Genomic DNA, 26,574 nt, shown 5'->3' with positions numbered 1-26,574 from the left:
AACTGCAGGCCAGAAAGCCAGTCTCAACACTTGGAAATTTAGTCTGCATATGAGTCAGATTGCAGCCTGAGATTTGTATTTTGACAGTTTTACAATCTTGCCAAAAGTTCTTGCAATGTGTCTCCTGAACAGAGCAGAAATCCTCTGAATTTATCTTAAGCAGCTACATTACTAGAAGTCCTTGCTATGTATTTTCTGTCACGAAATTCGGGTTGTAGGCAAGGATACGAGGAGTTGCTAACCTGACCCAGAAAACAGGGTTCTTGGTCAGATCCTGTGTGGATGGAGAAGAAAGGGGATGAAGAACCCTCCCACATTGTCTAGCTCTTACCCACCCAGGGGGACAGAGAGGGAGTGGAGCAGTGGTGGGAATGGCAGCTAAGCAGGGAGTGGAGTGCAGGGCTAATGCTTCCTAACCCCTGCGATACATCCAAACCTTGTGTTCTGCATGATTACGTGCATCAGAACTCCTCCCATCTTCTCAGTATTTATAAAGAATGAGATCTGTGCTTCTGGTTGATCTGTATGTACACAAAGCACAATGTCTATTTAAAAAAAAAACAACACAACCCAGATTTTCTTGATGCTTTTTTTTTTTTTTTAGAATGGCTTTTGAGATGAGCAATGGCCTGTTATTTACTAGGGGCTGGTAGTTGATAAAGCCCTGCCTTTATGGTTATGTGCTTTCTCAGGGGAATGCCACAAGGATTCCCCGGGGTATCTGCTATAGACAAGCAGGAAATTGAAAATGAGTTGTGCAGGAACAAATTGCTCACATCCTATGGAGATGAGCTTGAATTATAAAGGCAAAGTGAGCTGGAAGAAACGTAGTATGAGTAAACCGGGAAAGCCCAGCACAGTATCTGTGTGAGTAAGTCTGTCTTACAGAGAATTACACCCTTGAACCTCTGAATTTCTTGGGATGATGAATTTTAGGTATAAGGAGCATAACTGTGAAATAAAGTGAATAAACAATATGTTTAAGGAAGATAGTCACAGATATTCAGAGGCTCTGAACCCCTGAGTTTTGTCTCTTATTCTGTCTCCGACTTACAGAACAAACTGAGTCTATTTCTTTCTTCTCTCTGTATTTAATTCCATGCTCGTAGTTGCATTTGTGTCTTCACCCATGGGTAAGATTTAAAGACAGGTAATGCATTCATCCTTGAGGAGCCCTGAAACACAGTGCTGTTTGGAGTCATCTAAGAGTTGGAAGTATAAAGGGAAAAAGGCAAAGCAGACCTGTCAAATGTTGAGATAAAACAGTTCTGGCCATTAAAAATAAAAAGAAATCATACATCTGCTTTTAATAAATTTCCTCAAGCCTGTGGCAAACCTTTGGTGTGTCACATTGATTTAGTATAAAAGGGCTGCAGTGGAGGGCTCACTGATGGCTGCATTTTGTTTTGAGCTTCAGCTGGAGGTGGACACGTGGGACACTGCTGCCAGTGACAAAGTGGTGCTCCCTTGTCCTCCTCCTCTAGCCGCTACCTGCGTTACTGCACACCAACTGAGCGTCAGAACGTGTCAAAAGCCTGATGTGAAGATGGATAGGTAGCTTTGAGGAGGACAGATGGAAAATGCCTTATATGCCGGGATACTTTGGGGATCAGGAACCTCTGATGTACGATAAATGTGGGAGGAAGAACAAGATGTCAAAGAAGTGGAAGTAAGGGAACAAAGAGGCAAGCTGGAAGGGCAGAAGAGTGATGCTGAATGAAGGGCAAACAAATGTGAATTAGAGACAGGTGCACAGGCTAGCAGAGAATCTTTTTGGAATTGCTATTTTATTGCTGATCTGTCATCTTATGTCTTAGTTGCTTCTTTAATCACAGTTAGATTTGAAGGTCATTGCTTTGTGAGCTCGAACGTGAGACGTGCCGATATTCTGGTCGTGACACTGTGTGATTGCATGCTGAACTTCAGCGTGTGAGAGTCATCCTGGCTCTTAATGGATTCAGTATCACTTCTGGATTCAGTATCACTTCTGTTTTTTTGTGTGTATCCTGGTTAAAGCTTTGCATACCATTTTGATAGGGGGGAGGAAGGAGAGGAAAAAAGTAAATAAATCCAAATAAATAGAATGCATATTTCCTATGTGCGTTACGAAGTACATAAAAACCAATAAAATGTTTAACCAGGTTGCTAATCCTTACTATATTTTCTAAATTCTTTTCCTGTGAAAGCATACTTCCTGCTGGTTTTTGCCCTATCCCAGCAGTATTTCTTTACCTTCAGAGGCTCAGCAGACAATAGTTTTGTATGTCAGAATTAACTGAGCAGCACTATATTGACCATGAAGGGAGGCATGCATTCTGTACATGTGAAAATACCTTACAGTGTAGTCTTCAATGGGTTTCCTTGTTTTTTACTTTCCTCTTTAAGCAGATTTATGGAGGCATTTCTATGATATACAGAGTGTTTGTAAGACTTACTGTAATCACACAGAACAGTTTGCACAATATTTGTTGAGCTGACATTTAATTGAAACTGCTGTATGCAGAACTAGAGAAAAGCTTGTTGTTCCAGAGCATCCTCTTTTCAGGGAAGGCACAGAGATACTTATTTGGGGGCCTCCCAGGAGGGATACTTATATTTTGAGGAACACGTGCCTTTGCAAGTCTGACAGGGTTCTGGCTACTGCTCTGTTTGGGCAGATGCTGCTTAATTCCATAGGGAAAACAACATGAGTAAGAAATGCGAGGCAAGACGCCCTGCTGCCTCCCAGTTAGCAGTAAAAAACAGCATGCAGCAGGGATTGGGTTACATCCCTGAAAAAGCAGGGTTGGTAATGGTGTGTTCTGTTTTGTTTTCCAATGAGATGCATTCTGGGAGTTCTCCAAAGAGTTTGGCATATGTAGGCCAGTGACATTTTGTGGTCCCTCTGACAGTGATTCAGTCGATACCACTTGAATGTCATTTGGAATCAGTAAAAACAAGTTGTAAAGCTTGTAAAACAAATGGTTCCTGTTTCACTGAGGGGTAACAGAGGCTGCAGGAAGGCAGACTGGACAAAGGCTGAGTTTAGAGTGCAGGAGATCCCAGTACTGCAGCGCTGAAACGGTCTTAATTGCTAATATTTGTCAGCTCTCAGGTTTGCATTGTTTAAAACATGCATGGAGTTATATTTGCCATAGTCCAAGCATGCCTTGTAATCTGAGCTTTAAGCACCAGCAAGATGTGCGGAGTGGTGGGCAGACAGTCCACATTCTTTAAAGCCTAGATTTGCTGCTGACTAGGGGCTCACATTGAACTTTCAGGAAAATGAAAGCTGTATTGTAAGGTAGATGTGCTAACCAAGTTACATTCAACTTCTTTATTCAAGGTACAATCACTGGAAAAGCATATGAGTGTTTTAAAATGAAATCATTAGTTGGATATGTAGTAATGAGTTGCAATCATCTCTGCTAATTGGGATAATCACATTTCACGTTTCTGCCAGTTAATGATCACAGAATGATCCCCGTTCTGTGATCCCGGTGCAGCTTCCCACAGCTTTACTAAGATTGCTTCTCCTCCCTGGAAGCATCCTGCAGGAGATGAGCAAACTTGATTTGTCACGAGTGTCACCTCCTGCAGGAATGGCACCGTACCGAGCTGGCTGCTTTGGGGATGGAATAGCACCTTCTGCTGGGTGCACTTCTTACAGCTTGTGTGTGCGTCTGAGGATCAGTGGAAGGACTGCAAAGTGAATGGGACTTGTGTTTCAGCAGAGCTGGAGCTCGGGTGTGTTAACTTCATGACTTGAATTTATGAATTTCTCAGGTCCAGAACTTCCTGCAGTTATGCAGAGTGAAGCACAGCCGTGTGACGGGCCCTGCAGGTGCTGCTGCAATAGTCACAGTGACAAGGCAGATAGCTAGAGAATGCAAGCAGGAACTGGGCGCCGCTGTTTGTGTGTGCATGCCAACACTATCCACGTAGTTTGAAGGGGATTTTTAATTTTATTTGTTTTTAATTTTAGGAATCTGTCAAAGAAATATCAACCCAAAAAGAACTCCAAAGAAGAGGAAGAGTACAGGTACGTTCCTGATATACTGCTAGGTGAGCATGCATGATAGAGGAAGGGGGAGAAGGCTTGGTCACCTGCTGGGAGTTGGCTAGTCAGGCAAAGCAATACAGAGGCTGTACCTGCAGAAGCAGTCTTATCTGGTAGCTGTTAAGGAGTGGAGTTGTAAGGAAGTTTGGATTTGGCCTGTAACTGTTCAATTCCCTCTGAATGTTCTGGGTGCTGTTTCTTATTTTTTTTTATTTTTATTTTTTCTACGTACCTTAAAATCTTCAAGCCAGACTATTCAATCCCAGTTCTTTGAAGTGGATGGCCAAACTCTAATGAGCTCCAGCAGCAACAGAAGCCATTGTTAATTTTAGCATAAAACTTGGGCAGTCTGTACAAGTATTAAATTACTCCAGCGGACTGACAAGGCAGATTAGTATGTTACTTAAAGGATCATATTATAACACCACAAGAGAAATCGGTGGCTCTTGAAGAGCAGGAGATGTAGTTTGTACAGGCAGCATCCTAGACCGTATGAACACGTGACTGGCTGCCACTGAAGGAAGCTGCATCACCCAGCCACCAGCTTCTGCTGTAGGTTTTTGGACTGTGTCTCCCTGGTGGCAGGGGACTGATATAGCATTTGCAGAGAGCGACTGCAGTGTCAGAGCACAGCTCCTTCACTCTGTGACACTGGAAGCACGTGTGGCTGATAGTAAACCATGCCGTTAAAAACATTCCTTCCCTGGATGGAAGTTATTCTTTAAAGAGAACTTTCTAGAAGAGAAGCTTTCCAATGGTCGAGCTCTAAGCCTGAGTTGTAACCTTTTCCTTAGAGCACTCTGACTTTTTCTAAAATTACTCCACTTCAGTGTTTTGTAATGCATCAGCTCTGAACGAAGGCACCGTGGAACATTCTGACCCTGCAGCCTTGCACTGTGGGAGGCTGCTCTGCTTTCTTAGAGCCTGGCAGCAGACTTGAACCCTTGACCTTGAAATCTGAAACATTTCACGTGAGTTTGGATTCAAGTCCAGCTCTGTGATTGTACTAATTTAGATTTTTGGGTCAGAACCCCCCTCCCACCTGCTGTGTACAGCCGCTCTGGTCATTCACATTAACCAAGATAACAGCCTTTTCATTTTGGTTTTGATTTATTTTTAGTAACATCGTGTGGGAATCAGTTATTGATGCTATTGTTTCATGAAACACTGATATTTACTCAAGGAAGCTCATATTACCAGCACAATGGCTGTTTTGCTCTGTTCTTGGGATTAGGAAGAAATATGCCTTTGGGTAGCTATACCATAAATGTGTATTTTGAGTTTACTACTAGGGTTTGTGGTGCTTCTTTTTTATTTTTAACGCATCTTCATCTGCAGTAAAAGGACAGTGGAGCTGAGTGACTCATGTGATGTGACACAGAGGATTCTGTGTATCCCTTGCCCTTTTAAATAGAGTGTTCACCTCAGCATACTTCCCCTGTCTCTAAATAACATCTGGGGGTTTGTCATGCTGCCTTTGGGTGCTGCATTGAGATAACCTGTCTGAAATCCTGTTTTCAAGGTTATTGTCAGTCTGTAGCTCTGTCTTTGATCCCCTGTCTTTTGCAACAATTGTTCATATGTGTTTGGGTCTCTTAAGTTTTTTTCCTTGTTTTTTTCTTTTTCCTCTAATGCCTTTCCTTCCCAGTCATACCATTCCTCTTTGACCTCTAAATTTCTCCCCTTTTTCTCTGGATCTTCCCCTAAAGATGATGTTTTTATTGCAGACAACTACTATTAATATTAATAGTTTTGCTAGTATTTACAAGTGCAGTGCTTCAGAGCAGCTGTCTTCCAGCTGACCAGCACAAGCAGAGGAATTCAAATGCAGCTCTGTTGGCTCACTGCTGAATAGGCCAGTGACATAATCTGCTGTTTTTGAAATTGTGTGCACAGATGTTCATTTCTTCCTTTTAATAATACATGAAATGTTGTACGGGAGATTATCTAATATGAAAAAATAAACCTTGCAATGGAAGGTTTAAATATTTTTTATATATATATGAGATTACGGTGAACACGTGGTTAGTAAACTCACTGTTTTTCTGAAAAGTTTGTAAATTATAGCTAATCTACATCCAGCTGGCACTTGGAAGTTTTCTTTTCTGTATTGTGCTACCAAAGGCTGGTTGCTTGGATTGGGTTTTGCCAGGTAGGGCACACTGATGACTCTGTGCCCTGGAGTGTAGGACTTGAAAAGAGTGTAACTAGAAAATGATTGGTGAGTAAAGATTAGTGAAGTCCCAGAGCTGCGCTGATAAAACATCTGGCACTCGGAAAGTGTTGTATTTTAAGAGCCAATGTCAAACTGTCTAAATCAAGATTAATTTATCAGACAACTGTCAGTGTGTGGGACGGGCTTTCTTTTGAAAAACTCTTTCATGTGAAACTGTGCTAATCCGTATTTAGTCTCATGCAGCAATTGTAGATGCTTAAGAAGGATTCAAGCTCCCTTTTCAGTGTGTATTTCTGAAAAGAAAGGGACTAAAAGCAAAATGCATTTTTGTCCTCTGCAGGTACACATCAACTAGAGCCTTCCTAGCCACTTTAAATGAAATGAATGACTATGCCGGACAGCACGAGGTCATTTCAGAGAACATGACCTCTCTTATCATTGGAGAGTTAACACGCTATGTGCAGGAGCTGAAACAGGAGAGGAAATCGGTAATTGAATGTTTTTTATTATTCACAATTAATCGCTACATAAGACAGATAATTAGCGGTAGCGGAGTTGAACGTTAAGCAGAATTAATGTGCAGTTAATAAACACGAGCTTTATTAATGAACCAGGCGTTTAAAAAGTGGGTTACGTGCCCTGGCCAAATCACGGAACCATTTGAATCAGATGTTACAAAATCAGACAGCTACGCCTTCAGGAGGATGCCTGCTAAATAAGGTCAGAGACCCATCTGTGCTTCAGGCTCTGTTGGCCAAGAGCTCGTGTAGGGAAGAGTCCAGCAGCACCATGTGAAGCATGAAATAAACAGGGAAGCTGTATTACTAAACCGATTGAGAGAATTAATAGGAAGTTGATTCACATTTTCCTGCTTCTCAAACAGATCTGGTCAACGAAACTTTCTTAAAAACAGTCTGCTAATGGGAACTACAGGGTTTGCTTCGGTTTTGTGATAGGGAGGAATCTTCTTCTTTCGACCTGTCACTTTTGAGACAGCTAAAATTAGGAGTTTGTAGTATTCTATTTAAATAATAGTTTATGAACCCGTGTGCCTGCTACCATAAGTGTTTGAAGCTTGTTAATTTGCATGTCACCAACTCTGAAAGGTATATAGTCGAGATGTGATGGCTTTTTCCCCCTGCCTTGAACTCTTATCCTTGGAATGAGTGGGCATAACGTACTGTTTCTAAGCATTATTGTTAAGATTACTTGTAAACCAGGTGTAAAATGGCTAAGCAAAGTTCAGCAGGGCAAGGGAGCATCAGGCTGCATCTCATGTTTCCATACAGTAGCCAAACTATTGGTCTGAGATGGAAAGTGAAAAGTACTCTCGCTAGTCCAGCAAAAACTTAAGCATTTATAAATAGCCCCACTAAATGTTAAGGGTGTGTTGAAGTGCTTTGCGAGACCAGAGTCTGAAAATTTCCATATTTTCCTAAGTTTAGTATGAGAATAAGTCTGTCAACAGAGCAATGGAATATGCAGACATACCTTTCATTTGCAGAATGGTGTGTCATCTTTCAGGGGCACGTTTGGCCAGCAGCATGGAAGTGTGTTTTGCATATAGCTGGGGTAGGGGAGTGACCTCAGCCATTTGTATGGCCTTTTGTTCTGCGTGAACTCTGCACAGTATGCAAAGCCACAGAAGAAGAAGAATATCTGTATGGCATTTGCTTGTCGCTTCTAATTTTGTTACCTGATTTCTAAATTACAAGGATTGATAAGGTGATTGGAATATCTATTAGATGTTTTAAATATAATTACGAGGGGCTTGGTATCTTGTAAGGAATGTGAGCACTAACTGCACTGCTTGTTTGTTTTATGTGTAGAGCTTTATCATAAGTTTGGCTCACAGGATGAATGACAAACAAATGATTTTAATATCAGTCCAGTGATGCACCATAGGAACACCAAAAGGGTGTAATGATCTATTTACCTGCTGTTGGTGATAAGTCAGCTTTTAGCAGAAGGCAGTTGTCAGTCATGCTTGTCTTGTTCTTGTAACACGAGTATAAACTGTGTGAATTATGAATCCTTGAGTGATTCCTTTGGACTTATCATCTGTGAGCAAATGGTGTTGAAAGGAAATTGCTTCTCCCTTCAGGCGTATTTCATACCATAAAACACAAATGCATCCATCACGCTCGGATCTGCAAGGCGATTGTTGTGCAAATATCACAGGGGTCTGATGCTGTGGCAAAACCTCATGTGATATGCATTGATGAATGGCTTGGAACTTCTAGAAACGTTGCTGGTAGAGCACTCATGCTCACTGTTTGATACGTAATCAGCTGTTATGTACAGGCTGCTGTAAGCTGTAGGTAAAAGATGATCCTGAGGTTAGGACCACAGACAGGAATTGGGAGAGCCATGTTCTTTTTCAATCTTGTATCACTTGGATTGAGTATTCAAGTGTCTAAGTGCCTGAAAAATAGAACCATGTCAGTCACAAGTTCAGTTTTATTTTGCTGTGCATTCCTCTTCCGTAGGATAGTCCCCACTGATGTTAACACTGCATCAGGCAATGTGTCTTGTCCCTGCAGTCTCTGGAGTTAGGCATCCCTCCAGCCTCCTCTTTACCTACGTTGTCTGTGTGTAAGATGAAGAACTCCCCATGCTGTTTCAGTTCTTCCAGCTCTCCAGTGAAGTGAAACTCTTAAAAGTACAGTTCCTCACTTTCACTTCTTTCTGGAGTCTCTTGATCTTAGACAACACGTGCTTTTGTGTTCTCAAGAGAGGTAATTTAGGTATTTTCTCAACTCTGGCTAAGGAGGGCCCTCAGTGCTGTAATTTGTCTGGGTAGGAACTCATACATTCATTCCTGGGACAATTCTGATTCCAGAACTCTGCTCACAAGCTGGATCCTCTCTGGCAGCAGCTGCTGTCTGTCTCTAGGTAGCCACTGCTCTCACATCAGCTTTGCTAAAAATGTATTTGGGAGTCATGAACTGTCCCTCTTGTTACCGCTTCTGCTTTCACCTCTACCTCCACCTCCCCTTGGGCATCGGCTGGCTCCATACAATCGAGCCTGAAAGTAAAGTACAAGCCAGGAGCTCTGCTGCGGACTGAACTGGTGCAGCACTGGGACCCTGTGGTTGGCAGAGAATTTACCTGGTGTCAATACGTTCCATTCTGTGTCAGGATAGAAGCGGAGCAGGGAATGAATGCATCCTTATGGATACTGCGGGGGCAAAAATGGTCTGGTTCTTCATAGTGGAGCATGTGCACCCTCCCTGTGTGCATTCATACTGGGGGTGTACGTGTCAGAGAGCTTTCTGTTTCTTGGAGACTCTCAGGTGTTGATGAAAAGTAAATAATTGGAGGAATTCTGCCACATTCGTTCACTCTGAATAGTGCCCTGTTCTGCTAATAGTCCTGTGGTTTTCAGCAGGATTTCTCGTGGAGTGTTGCACCGTGCAAGCATGAAACGGGATGGCAGAGTAGAGCCCTGTCATGTGCACAATGGCGTTTCCGTTTTGAGCTCTGGATGTGCCTTTAGGCCTGTGTTTGGAGCTGCGCTTTGCAGAGGTACAGAGGAACGTTGCTGTCTTTCAGAAATTACAAACTCAAGAGGCAAAGCAGGCAGTAGGAAGAGATGTGTTGATAGGAAATGCTTTGCCATACTTCAAACTTGGGGTTGATGGCATTCCAACTGAACTTTCCCCAGCTCTTGTTCTGTCATCACTTATAGTTTATGGCCCAAATGAATGGGAGTAAGATATTTAATTTAAATAGAGTATCTAAATTAGAAATGAATAATATGTTACATTGTCAGGTAGAAGGTTATTGGAACAGTTGATGACCAGAAAGAAAACTGCACGTTTGTGGGAGATTCTGGGAAGGTACCCAATTCTGCAGTGTGACCCCAGCAGGACTGCAGTGTAAGGAAGGCTGTGTGACTGTGGACCACGAACCTGCGAGTTACTGTAAGCGTTACTGCTGGTGTCTTCTAGCTCCTTATTGTCCCTGTTCACATCTCCAAGTAGGCACGATAGCTTGTTCTATTTGCCTGTGTGGCTAATACAGTCTTGGAGCCTGAGAAACATAGGTCTTGGTAGTCTGTGCTTTGGCATGCACCGCTTCAGGAGGCAACTGCAGCTGAATTAACATCAACTCTGTTTAGATTCAAACTTGTTTCAGCATAGTTACATGTTGAGGTGAATAATGTTCACTCTGAAGATTGCACAGCAGAAGGAGGCTATGTCACAATATTAAGGAGACGCTGTGATGAACGTGCAAAGATAGGCATGTATTTCATGTCACCATTCATAGGACTGTCTTACACTACGTTATTACCAGTGAGAATGGTAAGACTTCAAGACCATGTTGCTATTCTTGGAAACAAAGAATTCTCAAGAGGGTATTTCCTATCTTTGCTGTCAGGAGAGGAAAAGCATTTGTCAAGGCTTTTTGCAAATTAAGCTGGGAAAATTGAGGAAAAAATAATGTTCTCTAACTTCCGTCTCTGTCAATGCTTTTGTCACTGGCCATTATTTTAAGTATTGTTTGTGACAAAAGCATAGATAGCTTGATAGAGAGGAGGAAGTACTACATTGCTAGGACTGACTTTATACTGTCCATCCTTACGAGCAGAGGATGCCAGCTACAAAAAGTCAAAGGTAACTGGTTTCTGCACATATCATCTAGTTTGAACGTGGCAAGCAGAAGGGAAAATGAAATGGCCTTGTACTATATCTCTTAAATTCTTGAACAGGCTGTTGTCAGATGAACCTCGTGCTATGCGTATAAACTAACTAGGATAGTTTTTCTGACTATGTTATGTATAATATATATTTTCCAGATCTTTATTTTTATAACTTAAACAGATGATAATGTGCAGGTCTTAAATCTAACAATGCAGTCAACTGCAATTTACTTCCGTAAGAAAAACAAGGCTTAAATTTTTTAATTTTTTTTGAAGCTGTTCATATGTCAATTATTTCCCATGGTTGGGTTTTGGTCCAGCACAAGCAGCCCCGCTGTCATGCTGGTGTTCTGAGTGGCTGAGGCAATCCTTTCATTTAAAACTGCCCAGGAGCTCCTCAGCAAAATCACTGGATTGTGTGGTTCTGTGTAAGACACTTCTAAGTACATCTTGCTTTTCTTGGAACGCTCTCAAAGGGTCTCTCAAAGAAAGGAGATAAGTCATCTTCTACCAAGCTTTTCTTGTCTACTCCATGAGCCCCGTGGCTCTATAAACCCTTATGGGTACCAAGAAAACTTGGCAAACATCTCCCCCTGCTACTTCTCGTAGTGGTGCTGGCAGTAACAGGCTCTCTATTGTAGGTGACTCGCTAGCTGCTCCCAGGGTTTTCATCCATGCTGATGAAATCTGAGCCTAACAAAAGTCAATGAGAGTTTTGTCTTGATTGCCCAGCAGCCAGCATTTCTCCACAGCTGTTCCAAATGCAGCACGGTGACAAAGACAGCGCACCGACTGGTATGGCTTGGTTTAGAAATGAAATGCTTGGCGTACAGTTTGTCGTCGCCTGGATTTCCTGCTCTTCCTAAAACTCTGCTTCCTTTACTGTGCTGTACAAAGTGTTCCTAGAGCTGGGATTCTTTGGAGCCTCCATAGTCATGGATGGAGGTGCCTGGCAAAGGGTGCTCAGAGCACTGTCAGCATCCTAAGGGCATTGTGCTTCAGTGCATAAGGAAAAAGGAGCAGTGTGGTCACGTAGCCCGTGTGGCTTGGGCTTTGCTGATGCCGTGTTCTAAGCTATTTAGTAGGTCTCATACTTGGATAAAGTAGTTTTCAGGAAAATCTCGAAGTTGGCATGGTGATTGCTAGTGTAAGTCACTAAAGTGTAGATTAAAAGGTGGTTTGGGGAGATAAAGGAGCGAACACTATCAAAACCAAACCTATCACTGTGGTATTTTATTCCTAGTTTACCTGCGAGTGAAGGCTTTAGAGCATTCCTATTGTTACGTGCTCCCTTGATTTTCTTCTGTGGAGGTTTTGTAACCCGTTGTGCTACTGATTTTATTAAACCTGCCACACAGATGTTAATTTTTTTTTTCCAGAACTGCTTTTTCATGTGCATTTCCAATGCTGTGAGTGTAGTAGAGAGGAGTCTGGAGAAAACCATGGCACTTAAACAAGCAGCACCACTGTTGCAAATGTCTGAGTGGCATGCTTCAAGTGTGATTCATTACCTTGGTATCTTGCTTGTAATCTGGGAGGCTTTAAATGGAAAGCCTGATTAGGGTGTATCAGTTTGGCTGTTTGGTCTGGAGGAGGAAAGAGGTCTGTATTATATCAAATGCTCTAAATTGATTACTGAAATGTGTATGACTAACTGGGGGTGGTAGTTTTCCGTACCATTTGCTGAATCATTTGCCCAGTTCCTATTTGCTTGATCACCACGTGTAGAATAACCAATTATTATTTCATTTGATTAGGAAAGACAAAAAAAAAAAATCTTTTAGTCGTGCGTCTTGAAACCGTATCATGAAGGAATCAATCTTTATTTTTAGTAAATTAAAAAAAAAAAACAAAAAACCAAACAGCTCAAAGGCATTTGCTGCATCGGAAGATTTTAAAGCATGTAGAAGGAAATGGGTTTGCGGAAGTTGAAGATAGTGCAGGGTTTGAGGAAGCTGCACGCTTCCTGTATGACTCCGAGCACATCGCTTCACTGTAGTCCCAGGTTTTTGTTAACCATAAAACTGAGCCGGTGGCAGAAATGCAGGCAGTTGAAAGGGCCTCGGTGCTGTCACTTCTATATGAAAGTGAATTTTGGGGATGCAGAAATCATCCTTTGAGCGTAAACTTGCAAAAGCAGAAGTGCTCTGGATACAGAGTACGTTTTTCGTCGTGTGTGGCTCTCTTCCCCCCCCCCCCACCAAGGATATACGTATGTCAGCACAACAAGAACTGAGAGTTACAAATACGTGTAGAAAATGATTGAACTCAGGAAAACAAACAGACTGCGTTCAAGTGGAATCTCCAAAATGTGGTTCACCTGCATACGTCAGGCTGTCGCTGCACATCAGCTCACTGGTTTCACTATTTAATAGTCCTCAGAAAGGCCCATTTTACATCCCATTCCTGTAAAAGAACTTCCCAAGAATGCAGCAACATCCAAACAGCGTGCGGCCTTCCTGCTCGGGCACATTGCTCCGCTGCCGTGTACTTGGGCCAGTTTGCAGCTAGGTTCTGAGGACAAATTGGCCAAGAAGATGGATGGCGCCTGCAAAAAATTAAAAATTACACTGCTGATTAACAACAAAGGAGTTTAAAAATAGGAGCTGAAGGCTGAAGGCAGTTTTGTTACTTGATACGCTTTTGATTTCAAGTTCATCCTTCGGCCCCTGTATGCAGCTGTGTTCTGTTCTAGTAACGGGCTGTGCTCTTCCCTGAGGTCTGTGGCTCATTGGCAGCACTGGGCTCCAAGCAGGCCAGCTGTTCCCTAATCCAGTCCCTCCAGTCCAGCGAAGTCAGAGGTGGAGGAGAGGGAAGCACACAAGTAGAAGACGAGGGAGGCAGCAGGCAGGAAGTGCAGTACGGAGACAGCCAAGTTAATGTTATTTGTTTTGCTTCACTGTTCAGGATTTCCACATATTCCATGCTTATTAGCAAAATGTTGAAAAATGTGGCGTCAAATTGCAGTTGTTCCTTGGGAAGGTTTTTTTAAGCTCTTCATTGCAAAAGCAAGCCTGAAATTGTGAACATCTGAAATCCTCCTAGCAAGGAAGATAGAGCATCTCAGTCGCACACAGCATCTAAGGGAAATGGGAATCTACAAAAGGAACCGAGATCCACTTGGAATCTTCCCCACCACCCAGCAGTTTCACAGTTGTGTTTGTGTTTAAATGTCACAGTGTGGTGACTGAGCTTTTGGAGAAGCACAGCACGGTCTGAGCTCCCCCAGTATTGTCAGAGTTGATGGCAAACGGGGTTGTCACTCGCCCCTGGGCTGCAGTGCCCTCAGCCCCATTGCTGCTCACAGAAGGTGGGAGCACGATAGTTGATCTGAGCACTGCATGTGCCCACAGTTAAAGCATCACTGACATTGTGCCTCTCTTCTCCACTTGAAGAATGTTTGTGTAGAGGTGGGCGCTATCTAGAACGTTCAAACTATTGTGCCCCTATGTTCCTCTTACAGCTACACACCTCCCCTTAGCAGTGGGGTTTGGGATTGCGTGTAACGCTATCTGGAGTGCTTGGGACAGTGCATTGCTTGTCCGTTCTTGCAGACACATCAAGGCTTATTATGATTTTAAGGTACTAGAAATCTATTGGATGTGGTGTGAGAGAATTGCAGTTTTGGGGCTTTTTACTTCTCGTGCAGTAGGGCTGGCTTGTCTGGTGGAGGCTGAAAGGCAGCAGGGAGATGTCACGAGCAGCTCTGACAGAGGGAACAAGCCACTGCTGCAGTGGGAAATGCACCAAGTCCATCGAGGCCAGTTGGAAGGAGGCTGCCTACAAGCACTTTGTAACTTCGGGGGTTTGTGGAGAGCTTCTGTTCTGAACTTGCAGCTATTCTAACCTGACATTGACATCGTCTTACTGAAGATGCAGTTACCATCTGATCCTGCATGTGCCAGACAATGTGTGCCTGTTGCAGGGATTAACTGGCAGTATCAGACCTTTATTTTTGAAGCTTACTGTGTAAAACCATGTCTGTGTTTGAGTAAAGCATCCTTCTTGCTAGTAAATAATGCAGTGGATAGGCATCTCTCTTGCTATTGTAGATTGTTATGGTATTTGTTTTGCAAGGGGCTTTGTAAGGAGAGCAGCCTGTTGTAACAGTCAGCTGGGCACTACCTTCAGATTTCTGGTCCCTATTTACAACTGTGTCATTGATTTATGCAATGATCTTCAACAAATTGCTTACCCTGAGGACAAGTGAGGCGTGTGGAGGATAGAGGGAGGAGTATCTAAAGCATATTAGATTCTCTGATGAAGACCATTGTGTAAAGGCTAAGAACTGCTATTTCAACCGACTGTAATTAATATAATTATGAGTCTTGCTGCAAAAGGCGTGTCAGGATGTGTTCCTTGTCACTTAGCAGCTAGCTGACGTCTCGTATTTCAGAGCTTCTGTAACACCATGGTGTGTGCACACTCACGATGCGTGGGAGAGAATGGCTGCTGGGGTGACCCAAAGTGCGGAATACCTCTCGAGAAATGAAGAGTTGTCTTCACAAATACTCAAAAACTAGGAAGAGGTGTTCTGTTGAGTCTGAGTGAAAGTCAGGACCGAGACCAGTTGTTAGAATGTGCTAATTGAGGGCATCTTGGTAAATTCCATGCAGGGAGAAATTTTAATTCAGAGCTAACGTACAGTCAGTAACCAAAGAGATCCTATTCACCTACAAGTGCTTCAGATTTCATAGTGTGGGAAACCAATAATTACGAGATACAGCGAATAATACAAGGTAGAATTGCTAAAAGGATTAATTGGATTTAAGCTAACTAACCACTATAATAAATGCAAATACACATCTGCAGCCTGCTGAGCCATCAGATAGTCATCATACACCTGCTCAATTTACCAGGGTTGCAGAACGCAACTGTCAGAATAATTTCTGTTTTATTCTGGAAAATTATATTCTGTTCTTCGTTGCTAGAAAAGAGCCGCTTGAACATAATTGGCAATTTGGTCTTTTGTTGTTCAAAATGTTTCTTTTTCTCTTCTTCTAAACAGCACTTCCACGATGGCAGAAAGGCCCAACAGCATATTGAAACGTGCTGGAAACAGCTTGAAGCTGTAAGTGGAAATTTCCTCAGATGCGATGCTTGAGTCATTTTCATACTGTTTTCACAGACTGCTCCAAACGTTATATTTAGAAAACAAAGGGTATAGGGATAAAAGCTGGGAGATGTGATTTTTAAAGCTTTGCTGTCTAAAATACGATGGTAGGCATGACAAAATTTGTTTAAATAGTGCATTTGGCTTTCCACGGGGTCAGTCTATTACAAGTTTCATTTCATCTGACTTGAAAAGCGTGCTGAGCGTTAATCAAAATGCAGCGTCCCTAAGGATCCTTCTCAGATATTCCTCTGTGAGCTGAACAGCTCCATCCTGCATGCATAAATCAAACGCTATCCACTCCTGAGTAAGGGGCTGTTTCTCAGAAGTAAATACACTGGAATTTGGACCTCGACATCCATCATGAACTGGTGAGAAACTGTAGGTGGAGGAGAGGATAAGGAAAGGGGACATGGGTAACTAAAAGCCCTACTTGCAAATGAATGCATCTTAGAAACTCCCTTGTTGTGTATTATAGAAATGAGGGATTTAAGTGTTGAAATGAAGTGATTTGGTAAACCAGAGCAGAAGAAATGCTGACAGGGAAAGATATTGAAATAGCAGTGATGTTGGGAGAATGAAGTAGTCTGAAGAATGGAACAAAAAATGTGTTTAAGTTCTTTAACATGAAAATGTGTTCCAATATAAACAAGCTAGTCACTGAATCTCCTCAATTGTTACAGCAGATACTTCAGGGTCAGTTACTGATTTTTAAGTAGATTTTGAAATTGTGTTTCTTTGCCATAACGAAAGATCCTGTTTTTCCTTCCAGAGCAAAAGGCGATTTGAACGTGATTGCAAAGAAGCTGATCGGGCACAGCAATATTTTGAGAAAATGGATGCTGATATCAATGTTACAAAAGCAGATGTTGAGAAGGTAAGCCAGAGGGTAGAGAAACTGCCTGTAAAAATTGTTGTGATAGGTTTAGTTCCTCAGACCTGCTGATAGTATAAACCTTCTGAGGCTTAATGCCTCAGTCTGTAGGTTAATTAAAAATAGGAAGATCTCCCCAGCTGCTTGTATTTGCATCCAAATTATAAATGCAAGCAGTCAAATTTCTTCAGTAAGATGGTATCAGAATTTAAAATAGTCAATCTGGCTCTGAAGACACTTATGCAAAATTGATTTTAACTAGCACCCCAGAGTTTTTAACAGTCAAGCTTGTGAGGGCTTCCTGCAGATGAGTGGTTGGCAGTTGCTGTGTGATCCTCGTAGAATTAAACTTCCTTCCTTGCTGAGCAACACTTCAAAGATGTCCTGGTGTCAGGACGCAGAACCAGGACTGTTGTGGCCCTCAATTTACCACAGGACAGCTTTTCTGACCAGAAAGATGTTACGATGTGTAAAGGTAGTCTTGTCTTCACTGAAAAGTTTGGTTCACATAGATACAAAATAGAATACTGAACGTGTTTGTTTCTTAAGAAAAAAAAAAAAAGCTGAAATTTACTTGTGTCAAACATTTTGCTGCAAGAATGGGAAATGAAATTAAACTATAGGCAAAGAATCCTTTATAGTCCAAGATTACCCCTGGAAAAAAAAGTAGATTTTGCTCTTCAAGAAGTCTGCTTCCATTCTGTTCTCAGTTAATTCAATCTTAGGAAGCTATCAAATAGAATTTGTTTCTGCTTCCATGGCATCTTAAGAAGTTTCTAGTGTGCTGAGCATCACGGAAGTTGAGCAGCACTTAATTTCAAGGTTGCTGTTAGAAAGAAGCTCAGGGAATTTCCTGAAGTGTTACTGAACATCAGAAGGAACAAATAGCTCTGTGGTCCTGTCATTTGCTGCTTGGCTGTTAGTTGAAAATTCACCCTTCAGATCTGATCTTCTGTCACCTTCTGGATTTGCCAGGGCACTCTACGGATGGATGTGTCTAGGGGGTTACCAGAGATGTAAGGCCACGTGCAGGTTTTCCTGACAGAGGAGGATCATCTCAGCTTTATCTGTATGAAGTGATTCTAAAACGTGTTATTTCACAGATAAAATTAGGACTTAGCCTAGATTTTTTTTCTAAGCTGCGGTCATGCTAAAGGAACACAAACATGGCTACTCTGTAGGGGCAAACAGGGGGTTGAAATCCTTAGTGTTCCACCTCTAATGCGAGCCTTTTCTGATCAGAGAGGAAGGCAATGTACCTGGTAAATTCTAGCAAGCAGTCCTTGCCTTGGTGCTCTTTCCCTGTAAAGTGGAGCAGAGGGGCTTCCCTTCTACGTTTCTCTAGTGTTCTTGTTTTTTTTTTATAGCATGTATTTGTAAATTACTTATTGCAAAATGAAGCTCGGTGGCATCTTGGAAGGCAGAAAGTCTATTGCAGCGATGCGTGTTGGCTGATCTCTGCAGAAGGCATTAGTCGACCTTCCAGTCAGTCCGTGCAGTAGATGGAGAAGGAAAAGGTTATCAAAACGAGTGGAATGTGAAATAATATTACTGAACAGAGAGAACAGTGTTTTCCAAGTGCATGTGTTAAACTGGGTTCATCCATGCCAGGCTGTGAATAATGCCCTTTCTTTGCCGCGTTCCACCCATGTGACAGGCTCTGCCTTACGTAAGTCCCCCAGAAAATAAGATATTGTTCCCCTGGAGCTGCTGCCAGGGCTGCTCGCGCGGACTCGCTCCAGGGAGATGCAGAAACTACTGGTTTCCAGTGAAGCGGTGTGATGACTTTTCCCTCCTTCTGTTGCAGCAGTTCTGATTTCACTTGCCGCTCACAGCTTGGCTGCTGCAGTCTTGCTCCCGAAAATCCATCTGGCCAGGAAAGCAGACGGCCTGGCTGTGTTCAGAGCCACCACCGCTCGCTTTGGCTGACCGAGGTGCTCTGCAGGCAGCAGGATAGGTTGTCCTCGTTTCTTGGGCTCGAGATGGACACCTTGGCTGCTTTAGCTTGCACCTGCCAATATGAGCAGGCGCCAGAGCTATTTTTTGTATTGTGCGTTACCGAGTAATGGAATTAAAATTCTGCAGTGATCACAATGACAGATGCGATCAGAAAAATATGTTGCCTCAGATCCTTAATGCACTTAGTGCTCAGCTGAATGAGGATCTAACCTGCTCGCATCTACCCATCTTTAAATAGCAATAGCCTTTGACAGCCGCAGGAAGAAATTCTCTCAGTAGTGCTGCCAGCTACCAGCGTTTAACATGGCCTTGCTGAAGGGATAGCTCTCAGTATTACAGTTTGCTAGGGTTGAGCAAGCAGACTGATGGTACAGAATTGAACAGAGAAGACTTTGCCACTTATTTCTCCAGGACTGTTCAGCAAAATAGCATCCGACCCCGAAGCCCAAACTGCTCCAGGGGAGCCAGCTCCGGTTCAACACACAGCACGCGGTGCCATCTGTGCTGCTCTGGTGTCTGCTGTGGCTGTCTTCATCTCTGCTGCCAGCCAGGCTGCGGTTGATCTAAGGGAGCTGGAGTTCAGCTTTGCTTCCTGATGTTTCCTTTTTTGGTGTTGGTAACGTGGAGCCAAGGGGCCGTGTTCAGGTGGCAGCAATGCTCACGGGCTTTGTGCAGCAGTGGAATCAGAGGAGGGGGTTCTGCCCTCGAGTTCCCCTTCCTGTGTTTGCACCGAGTCTCTAAATTGCTAGCAGCCAGCATTCATAGAGGGAATGTTAATTTAAGAGTGAATGTGCAGTTTGGCACAAAGGTTTTCTCAGTGCAGTTTAGCAAAGTCAGAGTTGCTGTGTTGCAAGCAGCTCTACTGCGAAAATATTATCATAAACTAAGGAAACGGTGTAACCTGCTGATGAAAATACTGGGAAGGCTTGTAGGTGTGACTGTGAGCTTCAGCTTCACTGGGATCGCAGTGGGATGTGTGCTTTTAAAGCAGTTCTCTTTCAAAAAACCACAGTGGAGTTGCTTCAATTTTTTGACCATTTGGGGAAATGGTCTCTGTCACCAGCGCAGAGTCAGTGTACATATAAGGAAGTGCTCTATTGTTTGTTCCTTCTCTTTAGAGCTGCAATCACTAAAAAGCTGACATCTTTATGGGATAATGTGGTACCCAGCGGTGCCTTTGCAGGCTTCTTGCAATAAAAAATAAAACAAAAAAAGTGGTTATTTCTGAAGGCTTATTTTCAAAGTCGATTTTTCAAAATCTGATTTTTAGGGAGGAAGTGGCTGGGGCCAACCATGCAAGGGGATGGGACGCTTCTTGCCTCTCCATTTGCACAGCAGCTGAGGGGGAGGACGGCAGTTTGAGGTTCTCTGTGTCAGGCAGAATCTCCTTCTTTGCTGAAGAATAGCAGTTGTATGTTGGGGTCTAGGTAGTGGTTCTGCCAGAAAAGAACTTCAGCTGTGCATAGCAGAAAATGAGGTGTACATGAGTTCCCAGGCTGCTGCCCTAAAGCCAGGGCTAACCACTTGGTTTGGTTTCTTTGCTCCTGATATGTTAGGAGGGTTGCACTTTAAGTGGTTTTAAGATTGGCGTAAATGTTTTGTCTATCTACAAGGTAGTGAAAGTCTTAAAGTGCCAATTTGACCTCAGTTCTTAAAAGTCAGTAAGGTCCTAACATTGCTAAATACTTGGGGTGGGATTTTTATTTTGCTCTGTGTTTTTTACTGACTCGCCTTCAGTAAGTCTTGAACCTGCACTGAAGGAGGTTCAGTGATTCTGCTTTCTTACATGCTTACTGCAGCTGGGCACGGGCAATTTTAAATGCAGCATAGTCTGCATTGCCCCTCTTATCCACAGCAGGCATGTCCTTCTACACTGCATTGGAAAGTCATGAGTTGAACCATTGGCAATGCCTTACAAAACACAGATGTAGAAATACTGATACTTTGGAAGATTCTTGGAATAAGTTGATCTTCCTGCCTTCGCAAATGCAGTTCTGCTGTCAGGTGTTAAAGCACTTTTCCAGCAGCCAGGCTGCTGCCCTGCAGGACGCAAATCTCCTCATTAAGAATTTACAGATCCTTACAGTGAAGGATGAGCCGAGCTGGGCCCCCAGAGAGATCTCCGATCGTAACACACTGATAGCATCAGTGCAAACCTTCATATACTGTTTGCAGCGTGCTTAGTCAGAGGGCAGAGCAGGAGGAAGCGTGCACCGCTGAAACCTTGCAGGCAAACCGGAGCAAGCATCTCCAGCTCTGTGCTGAACTGTTACGAAGTTTTACTTGATGGAGACTGTGGGCAGTAAGCTGCAGCGTAGCCAGGGGTGGTGGGTGCCCTGCTGCAGAGCATGGCTACTTAATGAGCCCTATTTTTCAGGACATGCTGTGTCATCTGCTCCTTGGCAGTGGGGTGTATTGTATTGTCTCCCTTGCTTAAGCAGCTCAAGGGACCTACACTTGGGAAATGGAGTGCCACAGGAAGCTGATGTTAAAAGTTGGAAAAACTCTGCAGTGTTTGTGTCGCTGGCGTGGTGAATACTTCTACTTACTGTAATGAATGATTCCGGAGGCTTTCCTCTTGTGTTTTGTGTGCTGTGAATTCACAGCAGTGCAGCAGCAGTGTCTCAGTGAAACACATGGGCGCAGTGAGCACGGCTTAGTCCTGGCCACAGCTCCAGAGGGCCCTCGCCTGTGCGTTTCTTACTGGGAGAGGTGGACACTACATAAGACTTGTTCTCTGCGTGATGGTGAGATTTCATTATGCTCACTAGGCAGCTGCTTTCCTTTTTGCCCACTGACAGCACTGCCTGAACCCTCCTGTATCGCTGCTTGTGAAGCAGATCCAAATTCTGAGCAATTCAAGAGCAATCTTTTCTGGGCAGCATGATTTAAAGCCATCAGGTTGACACGAACATAATCTCCCTGGTTTATGCAGACCCCGATCTCCATTCAGAACTGCCTCTTCCTAATCGGCAGTGCAGTGTGAAGGGAGTCCCTTAGGACTGCATTTGCATTTCTGGTAGTGTAAGCCTTGTTTACAACCTGCCATCAGCTGCACGCTGCGATGATACAGCAGCTGTTTCCCTTTTGGAACTGTGGCTCGCTTATGAGCTTCGATTTCTGGTATAAAGAGTTGATGACTGCAGCAGCATTAGCTGCAAAACATGCTAAATATCCTTTTGAATCCCATACAGGCACTGTATTTGGTGTTAGGAGATGAAGAAACAGAAGCACCAGTCAGTTTTAGTATAGGATAAGGAAACCCATTGAATTTGTTTCCTCTCTGAGGTACTCCTCTGCAATAATGCCCTACGTGGCAATTTGACAGTTTCATAACAGTGCAGCTCTGCTGGGAGTTGGATTGCTAAATGGAGCCAGGCAGGGCTGTGAAGGGGAGAGCTAGGAACAACTTTGAATTAGGATCGACTGCAGTTAGAATTGAAAGTGTAGTGTAACTGGCATTCTTAGCTAATGCAAAGCAATTAGCTCGAGCTATGTGGTTGAAAAGCTTCTCTGTAGCCATTCTTCATTCTGTCAAAAAAAATATTTTGACAGATTTCTTTGTTTGTGGAAGTACTGGGGGAAAACGAAGCACGCCTCGGAATGTGGCTAATAGTCTGTAAGCTGTTCAGTGTAAGAGCATGTGTTGTACCCATAAAGCTGGGCTTTAAGGCTAGTAAATTCATCTGGAAGCTTTCTCCAGCCCTAACCATTCCTTCTGCACTGGCAGTGTTTGTAAAATCTTTGTTGGAGAGGGATGACTGCAGCCATGCCCAGTATGCAAAGTATGATCTAACAGATGTATTATACAGTCCTGAAATAATTTCCATTAGTTATATTCCATACTTACATTTATATACTGCAGCGTATAATTGCTTTTGTTACTAGAACTAAACAGACCTCCAGGAATCATTGATTGAAGCTGTCAGCCAATGCTCCAAATGCTTCTCTGGCAATCTCCTCGCTCAGTTCCAAGTATCCTTTCACCCACTGTGCAAACACTTAATTCTTTTGTAACAAATGAGGTTTATTTATTTATTTAGAGGTATCCTGGTGGGGCTGTGTTTCTGCAGGCAGTGTGGCAGGCTGCTAGGGGCCCATGGAGATTTGTCCATCTGACCAACTCACACATTTCACCGTTTGGTCGGCCAGGCAGCTTGCACATGTAGTATTTGTGGCATGAGAATGGCCGTGGAAGGAGACCAAGTTCTAGATTCAGGACACAGTAATTCCTCTAGAGCCTTGGAGCTGTGTCCTGATGTACTTCTGGTGCATAACACAGCTGTGCTTGCTGCTGTTCTCAATTCTTACGTAATGGTCTCCCCTTACACAATGTGTAGATGGTTCTGAAGGCTTGTCACACTAAATTGACAGGATCGATTGGATGGCATAGAAAAGAAATAGCAGCACCTTTGTTTTATGTGTGGGAAATGCAGCACTCACATTTGTACAAGGGAGTCTGCCACAGAACTGAGGTCTGAAGCCAGGCCACTGAAGTCTTGGGCTTGTCCATTTACACGAGATTCTGCGTAACCTCTAGCTGTGGGGCTCCATTAACCAGCTGCAGCTGCCTCTGATCTTGTTGCAGAACTGGCCCTGTAAGTAGAGGACTGACACAGCTAGATGAGTCCTAGCTGCAATCCTGTTCTTGTTGGTAGTGCAGGTGGGACCAGTGCAGTTTAAGAGCTAGGTCCTTGCGTGGCATGTGTGCTGTGTTGCTCTCAGCTCTGCTCATGCAGCTCCTCTCTCGTTAGAGTTCTGGTGGTGGTTTGTTGCTTTAGTACAACTGTTATTAATGTGCATTGCTATCAGCTGGCAGAATGAGGTGGCCTGCAAGCTCACGAGATAACAGTTCTGAGAGAAGACTGTGAAGATTTTCCATCACCTCAGCTCTTTGCTCGTTTGTATAGTTTGTTCAGCCAAAGGTTTTCAAGGATCCACGGGTTGTCAGATTTTTTTTTTCTATTCCTTTTAGTACTGAAAGTGAGGACTTTTCTTTGTCCTTTCCCATCTGTTATTTTGCATGTCTCATTCTGCCTTCTTGCTTTCAGGAAAGCAATTTTTTTTTTTTTTTTGCTTGTCAATTCAGAGACACCAAACTGGTTATTGTAAAATAGTAAACAAAGGAGCTTGACTTGGAGGCTACGTAAATCAAAGCCTGCAATCCTGGCCCAGTGTCCGAGCCTATGGCAAGATTCCCACTGTTATTAATGCTTCTGCAAATGCTGCCAGCGTTGCTGCTGGTGGTGTTGGTGCCCACTGACAGCAGAGAGCAGCAGTGTGAGCTCGTCGGGGCAGGGACGGCCAGAGCCTGCAGCTGAGAAATCTGTGAGCCATCGAGAGCATTCCTGAGACTGGTCAAGTGCTCGAGTCTGCCTTTATCATTAACTTATTTTGAAGGGATTGGGCAGTCGGAGAGGGGTGGATTTTTGTGTTTGCATTTTAGTCTGCTCTTGGCTTTCCCAAAGACGGATCTATTTTGGCAGACAGTGGCTTGGCAAGTGATGCATCTCACATGCTGTCTGGGTTTGTTGGTGTTTGAAAAAGAGGGGGCAGAAGAAAGCAAGCTGCCCCAGCGTTTAGACTGGAAACTCTGCCATCCTGGACAGAGCAGCAGCTGAGAAGCTGAACTGTTCCACTCAGTGTGAATCAGCTTAATAGCAGCCAAAGCTTTTTTCTGCCCTTTTCAGTTATTCATATCACTCCCACCATCACAGCCTTGAGGAGCTGCATTTTTTTGTCTGTGTAAACCCAAAAGACAGTGTGTCTATTGAGTATCTTGCTGTTTCTGGAATGTGTCTTACCAAATTGTTATCAGCGAAATATGCTTCGTTCTTTTTTCTTTTGGAGACAGGAATGGCAGAAAGTTGTGTGTGTGCGTATGCATATATTGAAATTTCTCCTATGCTTCCTTTACATACAGGTTTTTTTTTCTGAGTTTAGTTATAGAAAATACTGCTTTGGTAAGGTGGTGTTTAAATCTGAATTGCTGTGACAGTGGAAACCTGAAGCTTACCAGCACACTTGCTGCAGGGTTAATGGTGCTGCAGATGCTGGGCTGTCCTTCATTGCTAGGAGTGCTCATGCTGATGAGAAGTGTGTTAGCATATGTGACCTCTGGGTTTTACTGCTGCAATATGAGTTCAGAGAAGAATTACCTCAAAGGAAAAACAGACTTTGGTTATGCTTATATACACTGCACGTGTTTATTTGGGGCCTAAATAAGACGGTACAGAGGCTCACTCTCGGGGGCCTGGGGGGTATGAATTTCTCTAACAGATACGTGCAAAACCTGAGCACCTTTCACAAAGAAGAGCGTTTTCTGCTCTCCCCAAATCCCTTTAATGGACATGCTTTTTTCCTACTTTTTCATACTGCTGCAAGCGGCCTCATTTGTTTATTTATTTTCGTGACCTCATTTATTCTTCCTCTCAAGAGGAGGGGATTTTTTTTTTCCTAGCATTACAAGTACCTGGTCTGAACTTCTGTTACAATCAGGAGTGATCCAGCAATCTGTTGGTCAAGATAGTGACTGTGCATGTGGTGCTGGAAAGCTGAGCTCTTGCTCCATGATCCCAGCCCCATTAAGAGAAGTGTGCCGACTGAAAGCTGGATCACAGGGTCATCCTCCGACCTGAAAGCAAGGTCTGGTTTTCCAGAGACAAGGTATTCCAAAGCCTTTCCTCCTGAGAATACTGCTCAGAGTAGGCATTTCATCATGAATTCTAAAGCCTGAGGAGTAGCATTTTTGCATGCATGCAGCTTCAGAGATGAGCAATAAGAAAGCAAAAGTATGTTCTTCCGTGAAGCTCAAGTGTAAAGTACTCCTGAAATAGCTCCTGTGACTCTGTGCACTCCAGGCTGCTGTATCCCTTACACTGAACATGAACCTTAAAGGTCATCAGCTCATTTTTGATAAAACATTGTGCTTCAGCAGGAAACAGAAATCTAGGACTAACTGAATTGTATTTTACAGCTAGATGTGATGATGTTAGAGTAAGTGACATACTCAAATGAAGTAATAAAAAAAATTCTAGACTTCTTCTTTGTATTTTTATTTTAAGAACCAAATACCTCATTGGAAAAATATTTAAGCTGTTTGAAGCTTGCCAAATGCATTAAATGGCCAGCAGAAACAAAACGTCACTGGGGCTCTCATACAAAAATCTGTGGTTTTGGAATGTACCCAATTTTACTTATTCATCCCCTGCCTTCCCTTAGCTGGGGCCAGTTAGGATAGTTTTGGAAACAGAGCATCTACTCCTGTGTGCATTCAGCTCAGAGTGACTTTGCTCATACCCAGCCAATGAGGTTGCTCATGAGGAAGAACTGAATGTTTGCTGGGGCTGCCTGGGAATATGTCATAGTGAAGTCCTTGTTTTTTGGTTTCAACAGTAGAGTCGAGGGACAGATTCCTGAGTCGCGCTACTTAAATAAGTAAAAAGACAGCTGTGTAAGTGGGGCTGGGCCTTCCATAGAGGTCAGTTCAAACAATGGGTTGCTCTTAGGTAGACAAAGAGACTGGTCCTCGCAAATGAATATTGATCTCCAGCAGCTGGGGCTTGAGGAAGAGGCTGGAGCGCTCTTCTTGCAGCTCTCAGCCTTTCTGTGGCTGACTTTGTTTTGCCGGTGTATTTTTGCTTGTAGTGCAAGGCTATATTGTTTTGTGTTGTGATAACATTTAATAAATCATATAGAGCACTTGGGCAGAACAGTGATCGCTACGGCTCCTTGGTTGATGTTATATATGCTTCTGTTGCAGGAGCTG

General features: G+C 43.3%; 1 protein-coding gene across 12 annotated transcripts in view; it reads left to right on the top strand.

Moving 5' to 3' along the window:
• FNBP1 (formin binding protein 1) overlaps window positions 1–26,574 on the top strand; it is a 95,281-nt gene that overhangs the window by 34,941 nt on the left and 33,766 nt on the right. For all 12 annotated transcript variants that reach the window (XM_021414247.1, XM_021414254.1, XM_021414253.1 and 9 more), the window contains 4 exons: window positions 3,965–4,021; window positions 6,556–6,703; window positions 15,869–15,931; window positions 16,746–16,850. In XM_021414247.1, coding sequence (XP_021269922.1) covers window positions 3,965–4,021; window positions 6,556–6,703; window positions 15,869–15,931; window positions 16,746–16,850 — 373 coding nt within the window. The remainder of the gene's footprint in view (window positions 1–3,964; window positions 4,022–6,555; window positions 6,704–15,868; window positions 15,932–16,745; window positions 16,851–26,574) is intronic.

This window comes from Numida meleagris, chromosome 16 (assembly GCF_002078875.1).
Source record: "Numida meleagris isolate 19003 breed g44 Domestic line chromosome 16, NumMel1.0, whole genome shotgun sequence".
NCBI lineage: Eukaryota > Metazoa > Chordata > Aves > Galliformes > Numididae > Numida > Numida meleagris.
This window is presented reverse-complemented; position numbering and strand designations above follow the sequence as displayed.